General features: G+C 41.7%; 1 protein-coding gene across 2 annotated transcripts in view; it reads right to left on the bottom strand.

Annotated features, from left to right (window-relative positions):
* Positions 1-7,770: 7,770 nt before the first annotated feature.
* Positions 7,771-15,198, bottom strand: part of LOC112222402 (adenosine receptor A1) — a 12,795-nt gene continuing 5,367 nt past the window's right edge. For both annotated transcript variants that reach the window (XM_024385197.2, XM_024385196.2), the window contains exons 3-6: positions 12,658-12,768; positions 10,445-10,547; positions 9,719-9,796; positions 7,771-9,016 (exon numbers count right to left, since the gene is read on the bottom strand). In XM_024385197.2, coding sequence (XP_024240965.1) covers positions 8,516-9,016; positions 9,719-9,796; positions 10,445-10,547; positions 12,658-12,768 — 793 coding nt within the window. In that variant the 3' untranslated portion in view covers positions 7,771-8,515. The remainder of the gene's footprint in view (positions 9,017-9,718; positions 9,797-10,444; positions 10,548-12,657; positions 12,769-15,198) is intronic.

Here is a 15,198-nt window from a genome sequence, read left to right as displayed (position 1 = left end):
ATTTTTTACACACTTTTATTTATTTTTCTATGTCAATATGTATTTGTTGCCAATGTTTTAGCATCAATAGTTGGACGAGTTGCAGAGAAAATTTAAAATAATGCCATTGTTGATTAGATGCTTTTTTCGTTAATTAGGCTATTTTCCATTGAAGCAGATTTTTTTTACAAAGTCATTCAAATATAAATGACCAAAGTTACAATAGATTGCCATATATTTTCTGTTAATTACCAAAATTACTGAAATTAACATAACGTTGGTAAATTACCCGTAGCTTTGCAACCCTATCCACCCATATTAGTTCATACGATGCACAACATTATCTCTACATCAAATCAAATCAAATGTATTTATATAGCCCTTTGTACATCAGCTGATATCTCAAAGTGCTGTACAGAAACCCAGCTTAAAACCCCAAACAGCAAGCAATGCAGGTGTAGAAGCACGGTGGCTAGGAAAAACTGCCTAGAAAGGCCAAAACCTAGGAAGAAACCAAGAGAGGAACCAGGCTATGTGGGGTGGCCAGTCCTCTTCTGGCTGTGCCGGGTGGAGATTATAACAGAACATGGCCAAGATGTTCAAATGTTCTCAAATAAATGACCAGCATGAAACTGTGGACTGGGGACAGCAAGGAGTCATCATGTCAGGTAGTCCTGGGGCATGGTCCTATAATAAGGGCTGTGCAGAAAATGTTCATAAATGATCAGCATGGTTGAATAATAATAAGGCAGAACTGAAACTGGAGCAGCAGCACGGCCAGGTGGACTGGGGACAGCAAGGAGTCATCATGTCAGGTAGTCCTGGGGCATGGTCCTAGGGCTCAGGTCCTCCGAGAGAGAGAAAGAAAGAGAGAAGGAGAGAATTAGAGAACGCACACTTAGATTCACACAGGACACCGAATAGGACAGGAGAAGTACTCCAGATATAACAAACTGACCCTAGCCCCCCGACACATAAACTACTGCAGCATAAATACTGGAGGCTGAGACAGGAGACACTGTGGCCCCATCCGAGGACACCCCCGGACAGGGCCAAACAGGAAGGATATTACCCCACCCACTTTGCCAAAGCACAGCCCCCACACCACTAGAGGGATATCTTCAACCACCAACTTACCATCCTGAGACAAGGCTGAGTATAGCCCACAAAGATCTCTGCCATGGCACAACCCAAGGGGGGGCGCCAACCCAGACAGGATGACCACATCAGTGAATCGACCCACTCAGGTGACGCACCCCTTCCAGGGACGGCATGAGAGAGCCCCAGTAAGCCAGTGACTCAGCCCCTGTAATAGGGTTAGAGGCAGAGAATCCCAGTGGAAAGAGGGGAACCGGCCAGGCAGAGACAGCAAGGGTGGTTCGTTGCTCCAGAGCCTTTCCGTTCACCTTCCCACTCCTGGGCCAGACTACACTCAATCATATGACCCACTGAAGAGATGAGTCTTCAGTAAAGACTTAAAGGTTGAGACCGAGTTTGCGTCTCTGACATGGGTAGGCAGACCGTTCCATAAAAATGGTGCTCTATAGGAGAAAGCCCTGCCTCCAGCTGTTTGCTTAGAAATTCTAGGGACAATTAGGAGGCCTGCGTCTTGTGACCGTAGCGTACGTGTAGGTATGTACGGCAGGACCAAATCAGAGAGATAGGTAGGAGCAAGCCCATGTAATGCTTTGTAGGTTAGCAGTAAAACCTTGAAATCAGCCCTTGCTTTGACAGGAAGCCAGTGTAGAGAGGCTAGCACTGGAGTAATATGATCAAATTTTTCGGTTCTAGTCAGGATTCTAGCAGCCGTATTTAGCACCAACTGAAGTTTATTTAGTGCTTTATCCGGGTAGCCGGAAAGTAGAGCATTGCAGTAGTCTAACCTAGAAGTGACAAAAGCATGGATTAATTTTTCTGCATCATTTTTGGACAGAAAGTTTCTGATTTTTGCAATGTTACGTAGATGGAAAAAAGCTGTCCTTGAAATGGTCTTGATATGTTCTTCAAAAGAGAGATCAGGGTCCAGAGTAATGCCGAGGTCCTTTACAGTTTTATTTGAGACGACTGTACAACCATTAAGATTAATTGTCAGATTCAACAGAAGATCTCTTTGTTTCTTGGGACCTAGAACAAGCATCTCTGTTTTGTCTGAGTTTAAAAGTAGAAAGTTTGCAGCCATCCATGGCACCCATACATGCAGCCATACATGGCACCAATAACATTACAACATTATCTCTACATGGCACCAATAACATTACAACATTATCTCTACATGGCACCAGTAACATTACAACATTATCTCTACATGGCACCAATAACATTACAACATTATCTCTACATGGCACCAGTAACATTTTTTTAATTTTTAATTTCACCTTTATTTAACCAGGTAGGCTAGTTGAGAACAAGTTCTCATTTGCAACTGCGAACTGGCCAAGATAAAGCGTAGCAATTCGACACATACAACAACACAGAGTTACATATGGAATAAACAAAACATACAGTCAATAATACAGTAGAACAAAAGAAAACAAAAAGTCTATATACAGTGAGTGCAAATGAGGTAAATTACAGTCGTTAAGGACTGTTGAAGAACATGATAATATCATTTATTCAGTCATTTTTTAAATTTTATTCTCCAAGTGTGATATTTAAATACATATCTCATCATCATCATCAATATACAAGTAGTAGGTTGATTAAAGTTAAACAATTTTCCCTTGACATTTTTTAACACAACTGGGTCTGCATTCACAGTCTCAGTGTATCTGATCTAGGATCAGTTTAGCCTTTCAGATCATTATAAATAAGATTACATGGACAAGGAAGGACCTGATCCTTGATCAGCACTCTTACTCTGAGACACTTTGTGGTAAATACGGGCCCTGATTATTTCAGTATGCATCCATTGGATAGAGATTATGGTTATGATAAAATCTCAGTATTACATATATACACCTACTGCCTAAAGCATCATTAGACACAGTCTGGGCATGGCATCAGTCATATAGCCATTTGGGGCAGCAGGTAGCCTTGTGGTTAGAGCGTTGGACTAGTTACCAGAAGGTTGTAAAGATAAAATCCCCGAGCCGACAAGGTATAATTCTGTCATTCTGCCCCTGAAGAACGCAGTTAACCCACTGTTCCTAGGCCAGTTAACCCACTGTTCCTAGGCCAGTTAACCCACTGTTCCTAGGCCAGTTAACCCACTGTTCCTAGGCCAGTTAACCCCCTGTTCCTAGACCAGTTAATCCACTGTTCCTAGACCAGTTAACCCACTGTTCCTAGACCAGTTAATCCACTGTTCCTAGACCAGTTAACCCACTGTTCCTAGACCAGTTAACCCACTGTTCCTAGACCAGTTAACCCCCTCCCCTGTTCCTAGACCATCATTGAAAATGAGAATTTCTTCTACACTGACTTGCCTAGTTAAATAAAGGTAAAGAAAAACATATTTAGACTCTACATACTGTACAATAAACGTCAATATAATACATTCTCATCCTCACACTGTACCAACAGCGAGTGTGGTCAAAGATGTGTGCATTACAAATGGCACCCTATTCCTGATATAGTGCACTAGTTTTGACCGTAGCCCTATGCACTACCATAGGCCCAAGGGCCCTGGATGAAAGTAGTGTACTCTATAGGTGAACAGGATGCCAATTGAGACACAAACAATGGCAACAAAAAATCCAAAGAAAGAAGGACGTGCAGGTTGCCATTCCAAGCTAGCCTGATCCCAGATCTGTGCTCTTGTCAAATCCGTAGCTGTCATTAAGGCATGACAGTGAGTGACAAGAAGTTGGCATGATAACAAAAAAACAGGCAACCGGCCAATCAGGCTACGTACAAGTGGAGCATTATGCAAACAAAGCAAAAAAACAGTTGAGCTAGATACAGTGATTCTATAGATACAGTCTGAATCTGAATTTCCATGTTGAATCCTCAGCCAGTCAGTCAGTCAGTTAGTCCAGACAGATTAAAACACTGATTAAGGCTGTGGCCCGAAGAAGTGGCCCCGTTCAGTGGCATGTAGTCTTGAATACGATTAATGTATGACTGAGTCCCAAATGGCACCCCAGGGAGCCATTTGGGACATTCACACAGAGAAGTTGTAGAGAGCAGAGAGAGTGGGATCAAAAAGCCAAGCAACTCTTTATCTCCAGCTGGTTTCAGAAGAGGGATAAACGCTTCTTAAGAGCATCTTCTCTATGCTGTCATCCCCCGTCCACAGCCAATCACACACACAGATACCAGGCCCTGAAAGGAAGGGCTAGAGAGAATATTCTTCAAAAGCTCCTTCAGTTGGAATGAATCCCCCCAGCCCCTCCCATGTGCCTCTTTCTCTCTTCTCTCTGTAGCAGATCAGCATTATTGGGCGGAGGGAGGAATGTAGTATTGGAGGGAGCGATGGCTGAGGAAGGAGGCAGGGAGGGGAGGAATAATTAAAATTGAGGAGTTACAAAACTGTCATGTCAGCGCAGACACCTTTTTGTCCTTATCGTTTGTCCTCCAAGCAGTGTAGAGGGGAGGGAGAGGAGAGCAGAGGTGTAGAGGGGAGGGAGAGGAGAGCAGAGGTATAGAGGGGAGGGAGAGGAGAGCAGAGGTGTAGAGGGAGGGAGTGGAGAGGAAAGATGTAGAGGGGAGGGAGAGGAGAGCAGAGGTGTAGAGGGGAGGGAGAGGGAGAGCAGAGGTGTAGAGGGGAGAGAGAGGTGTAGAGGGGAGGGAGAGGAGAGCAGAGGTGTAGAGGAGAGGGAGAGGAGAGCAGAGGTGTAGAGGGGAGGGAGAGGAGAGGAAAGGTGTAGAGGGGAGGAAGAGGAGAGCAGAGGTGTAGAGGGGAGGGAGGAGAGCAGAGCAGAGGTGTAGAGGGGAGGGAGAGGAGAGCAGAGGTGTAGAGGGGAGGGAGTGGAGAGGAAAGGTGTAGAGGGGAGGGAGAGGAGAGCAGAGGTGTAGAGGGGAGGGAGAGGACAGCAGAGGTGTAGAGGGGAGGGAGAGGTGTAGAGGGTAGAGGGGAGAGGGGAGAGCAGAGGTCTAGAGGGGAGGGAGAGGGAGCAGAGGTGTAGAGGGGAGGGAGAGGAGAGCAGAGGTGTAGAGGGGGAGAGGAGAGCAGAGGTGTAGATGGGAGGGAGAGGACAGCAGAGGTGTAGAAGGGAGGGAGAGGACAGCAGAGGTGTAGAGGGGAGGTGTAGAGGGGAGGGAGAGGAGAGCAGAGGTCTAGAGGGGAGGGAGAGGAGAGCAGAGGTGTAGAGGGGAGGGAGAGGAGGTGTAGAGGGGAGAGGGAGAGGTGTAGAGGGAGGGAGAGGGAGAGCAGAGGTGTAGAGGGGAGGGAGAGGAGAGCAGAGGTATAGAGGGGGGGAGGGAGAGGGGAGGGAGAGCAGAGGTAGAGGAGGTATAGGGGGAGGGAGAGGACAGCAGAGGTATAGAGGGGAGGGAGAGGAGAGCAGAGGTATAGAGGGGAGGGAGAGGACAGCAGAGGTATAGAGGGGAGGGAGAGGACAGCAGAGGTGTAGAGGGGAGGGAGAGGTGTAGAGGGGAGGGAGAGGAAAACAGAGCTCCACTCATTCCTCTGCTGTGCTTCTTGTGTCTTAAGACCCTGAATCAAGATATGTGTCCATTCATAGCTGACGAGCTGCCACAGTAGCTACATTTAATTCACATTCACATCATTACATTCCTATTAAGCCTTTCTCAGCTCAAATCAATTCAGTTTAATGAACAGCAGGAAGATGAACCTTATCGTTTGATAAGTGGAACATCCGTAACCCTTTTAAGTCACATTTTCATGTTGTTTTATCCAGGCTGTATCACATCCGGCTGTGATTAGGAGTCCCATAATGTGGCGCACAATTGGCCCAGCGTCTTCCGGGTTTGACCTGGTGTAGGCTGTCATTGTAAATAAGAATTTGTTCTTAACCGACTTGTCTAGTAAAAATGTTTACATTTTTAAATTTTAATTTTAAATAATACAAAAAAATAAGATTATTTTGTTTCGGTTTATAAGCCATCTTTGTACATGGTAAAATGTAAAACATTTTGAGAACATGACATTGATTAACCTCACAGTCAGTGTTGTACTTTGCACATTTTGTGATGAGAATCATATCAACTACCAGTTCCTTTCCAATTTCACAATGTCATAAAGATCCACTCTTCTGTTAACTGTAAATTGAAGCTTAGTGTCTCCAGATTAGTTTGTTATTAAGATGTCTCATTATCAAAGAGATTTAGGCCTAGATTCAATCAGATCAAGCGTTAACTGGCGATAGCCGAAACCCGTATAGCTGATGTTTTTGCTGTGTCTGAGGTGTAATTACGTCGGAGCTGTCAAATCGGTGCAACTGCTCTTGATCATTGTCACGAAGCCACACCCCTCCCATTCACGTTAGAAGTTCAGAACGAGAAAGTCTAGGCTACATAGATGATGCTCAAATTGAAAATCATTATACAAAATAATGAGGATTTCTATCAGCCTAGATTACATCTAACATTCGAATCTGTAAACAAGGCTACATAGGATTCCGTGTAGCCAGTGGTAATGTCCGCTTGAGATATAATTCCAGGAGCAGCTTGTGGACTTGACAGCTCTAAAGCAGTTTCACCTCCGACACCTCCTAAAGCGGATCTGATTGAATAATGCCCTTACGTTATTGCAAATTTTTCATTACCCTTTTTTACCGTATAAACCCTAATACTCCTTTTCAATGTTTTTACCGTATAAACCCTAATACTCCTTTTCAATGTTTTTACCGTATAAACCCTAATACTCCTTTTCAATGTTTTTACCGTATAAACCCTAATACTCCTTTTCAATGGTTTTTACCGTATAAACCCTAATACTCCTTTTCAATGGTTTTTACCACATAAACCCTAATAGAGTACCACAGAATGAGTCATAATACCCATAAAACCAAACGGTCAAAGAGGGAAATGGTTCCAATCGTTTTTCCACCATACATTTTTTCCATAGGGGATTTTAAAAACACTTAAAATAAGGGCTGTGTTTCGTGTAGGCTTACCCTGGCGTGACGTTTTGATTACCATGTAAATCTCTCTAGAACAAGGTGAATTTGATCAATATATTTGCCTGTTTTCACAGCCCCAGAATTAATTGCTAGTGTGTCTAGCATAAAGAACTAAAAATGCCATGTTGATCTGGATGAGACTGCGGAATCGAGGCAAAGGTAAGAATCTCTGGATTAACTATGAATCAATCTATCAAAATTATTTATAAAGCACTTTTTACATCAGCTGATGTCACAAAGTGCTATACAGAAACCCAGCCTAAAACCCCAAACAGCAAGCAATGCAGATGTAGAAGCACGGTGGCTAGGAAAAACTCCCTAGAAAGGCAGGAACCTAGGAAGTAACCTAGAGAGGAACCAGGCATGTCCTCTTCTGGCAGTGCCGGATTGAGAAATATAACAATACATGGCCAAGATGTTCAAACGTTCATAGATGACCAGCAGGGTAAATGTTAGCTAAATGTAGTAATGAATAAATTGGCTACATTTCTTTAAATGGACAATTCTGTTAACTGTTTTAAATTGACACAATACCTGTTAGCAAAGGTGTCAACTAGAGAAGACATGCAGGGATTTCTACTTTGATGCTAATTAGCATTTTCAATTCTGAGAGTAAATAGAGGCGAATATGTTGATAAAAGTCACCTTGTCCGAGAGAGATTTACATGGTAATCAAAACGTCACGCCAGGGTAAACCTACATGAAACACAGCCCTTACTTTAAGTGTTTCTAAAAATACCCTATGGAAAAAATGAATGGTGGAAAAATGTTTTTACCGTATAAACCCTAATACTCCCTTTCAATGTTTTTACCGTATAAACCCTAATACTCCTTTTCAATGTTTTTACCGTATAAACCCTAATACTCCTTTTCAATGTTTTTACAGTATAAACCCTAATACTCCTTTTCAATGTTTTTACCGTGTAAACCCTAATACTCCTTTTCAATGTTTTTACCGTAGAAACCCTAATACTCCTTTTCAATGTTTTTACCGTAGAAACCCTAATACTCATTTTCAATGTTTTTACCGTATAAACCCTAATACACCTTTTCAATGTTTTTACAGTATAAACCCTGATACTCCTTTTCAATGTTTTTTCCTCTGCCTCAAACTCAAATACACCTCCGCCTGTTAAAATGTGATTTCACAGTCTGTAAGATATCTTTACAAGTCCTGCAAGTCGCCAAACTCTGCTCCTGAATCCTTCCATTCAGTAGGTAACATGCCACACTCCCATTCAAAAAAAGGTTTACACACAACACATCCAATGACTTTCAGGTGCAAGGTACAAAAAGTAAACTGGTTAAACTTTTCTTTCACCATGTCATACTCCTCCATTGGTAGCTAGCTATACATTCAGAATGACTATGAGGATGCCTCTGACTCCTGTTAAACAACCTCTACTCATCTCCCAAGACATAGAAACTCATAGGGTTTCTGACACATCAATGTAGAAACTCCCTTCTGTTTCCGGGATTAGTTAGATATTGTTGAGCTCCATTGGGGGTTTCTACTGTGTTGGGTCATCATTGTGAGACTGTGGCCGTTGGGGCTTGACCTCCTGCATCTGCTCTAGTGAAGGCTGCAGCCCTTCTTGTGGTGGCGATAGAGCTGGCTGTGAGTCTCTGTTCGGATTAGGATTCCCGTTTCCGTTTCCGTTGCCATTCTGGTTCTCTTTCCTATCCTTCTCACTAGGCTGGTTCAAGATGGCGGGTACGTCCTTACAACAGAAGTACTGCTTCCAGATCTTCAGGAAAGCGTCTCGGAACTTCTTGATGCGGAAGGCGTAGACGATGGGGTTGACGGCTGAGTTGCCGTGCGTGAGTAATATAGCGATGTAGATCAGGAACAGGGGTTTGTCGCAGTTCGGACAGAACAATGTGATGCAGTTGATGATGTGGAGGGGAAGCCAGCTGATGGCGAACAGGAAGAGAACCAGGGCCAGGGACTTGGCCAGTTTGAGTTCCTTGTTGTAGTACTTGTTGGGATCGGTGTGGTTGGTGGTGCAAGCCTGTAAGAATAAAGATTACCTTTAATAATGTATTATTGTAAATAACAATTAATATTTTATATAGCTTTTATAGGGGATCCATTTCCCCTAGAAAGATCATCTAGTGACCTTGGTTCTAGTCTGTTTCTGTTTTTGCCATCTCCTTATTTTTAATTTGATTTCACCTTTATTTAACTAGGTAGGCCAGTTGAGAACACCTTTATTTAACCAGGTAGGCCAGTTGAGAACACCTTTATTTAACCAGGTAGGCCAGTTGAGAACAAGTTCTTATTTACAACTGCGACCTGGCCAAGATAAAGCAAAGCAGTGCAACAAAAACAACAACACAGAGTTACACATAAACAAACGTACAGTCAATAACACAATAGAAACATCGATGTACAGTGTGTGCAAATGTAGAAGAGTAGAGAGGTAGGCAATAAACAGGCCCTAGTGGTGAAAATAATTACAATTTAGCATTAATACTGGAGTGATAGATGTGCAGATGATGATGTGTAAGTAGAGATACTGGGGTGCAAAAGAGCAAGAGGGTAAGTAATAATATGGGGATGAGGTAGTCAGTCGGGTGTGACTATTGAGACTTATGACTTATGGAAGTCTCCTGTTCGGCATTACAATGAGTGACAAGGAATTGACAAGATATCACAAACAGAGGTGGGGCGAGGCTACATGGAAGTGGAGGAGGGGTGGTGGTCACCTCACCTTCTTGTTGAGTTGCTTGTGGATCATGTAGAAGATCTCTGTGTAAATGACCAGCATGAGGAGTAAAGGAGGCAGCACCTGTAGTGGAAAATAGTCCAGTCCAGGTTATCTCCAGTACCATGTTTTACCCCATGCACTAGTTGAGCTACAGAGCTACTAAACAACAATACATGTATCCCTGAAACGCTTTAGTTCAACAAACAACATCAGACGTCCTGACCTCAAGTCTTATGAACATAAGATACACTGCATATAGAGAGATGTTATAATACCCAGCTGATATACTACATATATAGAGATGTTATAATACCCAGCTGATATACTACATATATAGAGATGTTATAATACCCAGCTGATATACTACATAAAGAGAGATGTTATAATACCCAGCTGATATACTACATATATAGATGTTATAATACCCAGCTGATATACTACATATATAGAGATGTTATAATACCCAGCTGATATACTACATATATAGAGATGTTATAATACCCAGCTGATATACTACATATATAGAGATGTTATAATACCCAGCTGATATACTACATGAAGAGAGATGTTATAATACCCAGCTGATATACTACATGAAGAGAGATGTTATAATACCCAGCTGATATACTACATAAAGAGAGATGTTATAATACCCAGCTGATATACTACATATAGAGAGATGTTATAATACCCAGCTGATATACTACATAAAGAGAGATGAAATTATACCCAGCCGAAGAAGTTGAAGTAGACCATATAGTCCATGCTGATTACGTTCTCAAACTGACAGGTGATGATGAGATCCTTGTTCAGGGAACCGTTCTGCTGCAGCCTGTAGGGAGGAAGACAAAAGGGGGGGATAGAGAGGGGGTGAACAGCAGACTCGTACATTTCCTCAGTGAAAACAATGTACTGAGCAAATGTCAAATTGGCTTTTTACCAAACTACAGTACGTCAGACCACGTATTCACCCTGCACACCTTAATTGACAAACAAACAAAGCAAAACAAAGGCAAAGTCTTCATATGCTTTGTTGATTTAAAAAAAAAACTTTGACTCAATTTGGCATGGGGGTCTGCTATACAAATTGATGGAAAGTGGTGTTGGGGAAAAATATACGACACTATAAAATCCATGTACACAAACAACAAGTGTGCGGTTAAAATGGGCAAAAAACACACACATTTCTTTCCACAAGGCCGTGGGACAGGGATGCAGCTTAAGCCCCACCCTCTTCAACATATATATCAACAAATTGGTGAGGGCACAAGAACAGTCTGCAGCACCCGGCCTCACCCTACTAGAATCTGAAGTCAAATGTCTACTGTTTGCTGATGATCTGGTGCTTCTGTCCCCAACTAAGGAGGGCCTACAGCAGCACCTAGATCTTCTGCACAAATTCTGCCAAACCTGGGCCTTGACTGTAAATCTCAATAAGACAAAAATAATGGTGTTCCAAAAAAGGTCCAGTCGCCAGGACCACAAGTACAAATTCCATCTAGACACCGTTGCCCTAGAGCAAACAAAAAATCTATACATACCTCGGTGAAACATAAATATGGGTTATAATAACATCAACGCCACAGGTAACTTCCACAAAGCTGTGAACGAGCTGAGACAAGACAAGGGCCTTCGATGCCATCAAAAGGAACATCAAATTCGACATACCAATTGGGATCTGGCTAAAAATACTTGAATCAGTTATAGAACCCATTGCCCTTTATGGTTGTGAGGTCTGGGGTCCGCTCATCAACCAAGAATTCACAAAATGGGAGAAACGCCAAATTGAGACTGCATGCAGAATTCTGCAAAAATATCCTCTGTGTACAACGTAAAACACCAAATAATGCCTGCAGAGCAGAATTAGGCCGATACCCGCTAATGATCAAAATCCAGAAAAGAGCAGTTAAATTCTACAACCACCTAAAAGGAAGTGATTCCCAAACCTTCCATAACAAAGCCATCCCCGACAGAGAGATGAACCTGGAGAAAAGTCCTCTAAGCAAGCTGGTCCAGACAGCGCCCCAGGACAGCAACATAATTAGAACCAACCAAATCATGAGACAACAAAAAGATAATTACTTGAAACATTGGAAAGAATTAACCTTTTTTTTAGCAAACTAGGATGCTACTTGGCCCTAAACAGAGAGTACACAGTGGCAGAATACCTGACCACTGTGACTGACCCAAACTTAAGGAAAGCTTTGACTATGTACAGACTCAGTGAGCATAGCCTTGTATGACAATATTAGAGACACTTATTTCACTCAGATTACACAGATCCACAAAGAATTCGAAAACAAACCCAATTTTGATAAACTCCCATATCTACTGGGTGAAATACCACAATGCCATTACAGCAGCAATATGTGTGACCTGTTGCCACAAGAAAAGGGCAACCAGTGAATAACAAACATCATTGTAAATATAACCCATATTTATGTTTATTTATTTTCCCTTTTGTACTTTTACTATTTGCACATTGTTACAACACTATATATACATAATATGACATTTGAAATGTCTTTATTCTTTTGGAATTTCTGTGAGTGTAATGTTTACTGTTTATTTTTATTGTTTATTTCACTTTTGTTTATTATCTATTTCACTTGCTTTGGCAATGTTACCATATTTTTCCCATGCCAATAAAGCCCTTGAATTGAAATGAGAGGGCACGGGGGAGGGGGAGAGTGAGATAGAGAGAGGTGTTATTTACTTTGAATTGGGTAGATTATAGATACATAGTATCAATAGCAGAACTAGAATAGATTAATTATTTATAAATACATGATTGAAAGGACAATTGGGGACCTTGAAAAAACCCTATGGGGCCCTGTTCAAAAGTAGTGCACCATATAGAGAATAGGAAGCCGTTTCGGACACAATGTCACATCGCAATTAGCAAACAACACACAACTAATTTAAAATACATAGCTATCTACCTCCAAAGGTTGTTCCAGCCCAGCATGGGGGTCAAGCCCACGATGAAGGCCACAGTCCAACACACCACCACCGCCACGGCCGCTCGCTGCTTTGTCACCACACGCTTGTAGCTGTAGAGATAGAGAGAAACCAGGCGGTTAGGGAGTTAGTCACCTATACCATAACACAAGGAGTTAGTCTCCTATACCATAACACAAGGAGTTAGTCACCTAAACCATAACACAAGGAGTTAGTCACCTATACCATAACACAAGGAGTTAGTCACCTATACCATAACACATATAGTTAGCCACCTATACCATAACACATGGAGTTAGTCACCTATACCGTAACACAAGGAGTTAGTCACCTGTACGATAACACAAGGAGTTAGTCACCTAGAGTTAGTCACCTATACCATAACACAAGGAGTTAGTCACCTATACCATAACACATAGAGTTAGTCACCTATACCGTAACACAAGGAGTTAGTCACCTATACCATAACACATATAGTTAGTCACCTATACCATAACACATGGAGTTAGTCACCTATACCGTAACACAAGGAGTTAGTCACGTTAGTCACCTATACCATAACACATAGAGTTAGTCACCTATACCATAACACATAGAGTTAGTCACCTATACCATAACACATAGAGTTAGTCACCTATACCATAACACATAGAGTTAGTCACCTATACCATAACACAAGGAGTTAGTCACTTAGTCACCTATACCATAACACAAGGAGTTAGTCACCTATACCATAACACAAGGAGTTAGTCACCTATACCATAACACATGGAGTTAGTCACCTATACCATAACACATGGAGTTAGTCACCTATACCATAACACATAGAGTTAGTCACCTATACCATAACACAAGGAGTTAGTCACCTATACCATAACACATGGAGTTAGTCACCTATACCATAACACATGGAGTTAGTCACCTATACCATAACACATGGAGTTAGTCACCTATACCATAACACAATGAGTTAGTCACCTATACCATAACACAAGGAGTTAGTCACCTATACCATAACACAAGGAGTTAGTCACCTATACCATAACACATGGAGTTAGTCACCTATACCATAACACATAGAGTTAGTCACCTATACCATAACACAAGGAGTTAGTCACATATACCATAACACATAGAGTTAGTCCCCTATACCATAACACATAGAGTTAGTCACCTACACCATAACACATGGAGTTAGTCACCTATACCGTAACACATGGAGTTAGTCACCTATACCATAACACATGGAGTTAGTCACCTATACCGTAACACAAGGAGTTAGTCACCTATACCATAACACAAGGAGTTAGTCACCTATACCATAACACAAGGAGTTAGTCACCTATACCATAACACAAGGAGTTAGTCACCTATACCATAACACAAGGAGTTAGTCACCTATACCATAACACATGGAGTTAGTCACCTATACCATAACACATAGAGTTAGTCACCTATACCATAACACATAGTTAGTCACCTATACCATAACACATAGAGTTAGTCACCTATACCATAACACATAGAGTTAGTCACCTATACCATAACACATAGAGTTAGTCACCTATACCACAACACATGGAGTTAGTCACCTAAACCATAACACAAGGAGTTAGTCACCTATACCATAACACATAGAGTTAGTCACCTATACCATAACACAAAGAGTTAGTCACCTATACCATAACACAAGGAGTTAGTCACCTATACCATAACACAAGGAGTTAGTCACCTATACCATAACACAAGGAGTTAGTCACCTATACCATAACACAAGGAGTTAGTCACCTATACCATAACACAAGGAGTTAGTCACCTATACCACAACACATGGAGTTAGTCACCTAAACCATAACACAAGGAGTTAGTCACCTATACCATAACACATAGAATTAGTCACCTATACCATAACACATAGAGTTAGTCACCTATACCATAACACATGGAGTTGGTTCACCTATACCATAACACATGGAGTTGGTTCACCACACACTTATAGCTTCAAGAAAAAGTGTGATTCACAAAAAACTTTTGTGAGAATCTCACTTGGTCTTAAAAAAAAGGTTATTTTTAAAACATTGACAATAAAAATACAATGTCAACTTTGTGTCATTAACTCCCTGCACCACAAACAAGAAAAGCATAGTAGTGTGCGTGCTAACACCCCCCCCCCTTTTTTAAAATTACAGCTTTTCAACATAAAGAAAACTACAAAATGTGGAACTCATGATATGCTTTCTCTTTCATCCCTCCTCCCTCAAACCACTGCAATCGTTTTATTTTTCGCTCGAAGCGATGACAGTGATTTATGGTTTAAAAATGTTTACTAAATCTCAATATTCACATACAGTACTAATGTATACCCCAAACACACACACACACACACACACACACACATACACACACACACACACACACACAGTCTAGTGTAGATAACGCACATAGCTCCCATAACAGCCTGACGGTTTAATGACAATATAAATAGTTTCTTATCAAACGTAGAAAATTATTCACACGGCCTA

The sequence above is a fragment of the Oncorhynchus tshawytscha genome, linkage group LG22, assembly GCF_018296145.1.
Source record: "Oncorhynchus tshawytscha isolate Ot180627B linkage group LG22, Otsh_v2.0, whole genome shotgun sequence".
Lineage (NCBI taxonomy): Eukaryota > Metazoa > Chordata > Actinopteri > Salmoniformes > Salmonidae > Oncorhynchus > Oncorhynchus tshawytscha.
This window is presented reverse-complemented; position numbering and strand designations above follow the sequence as displayed.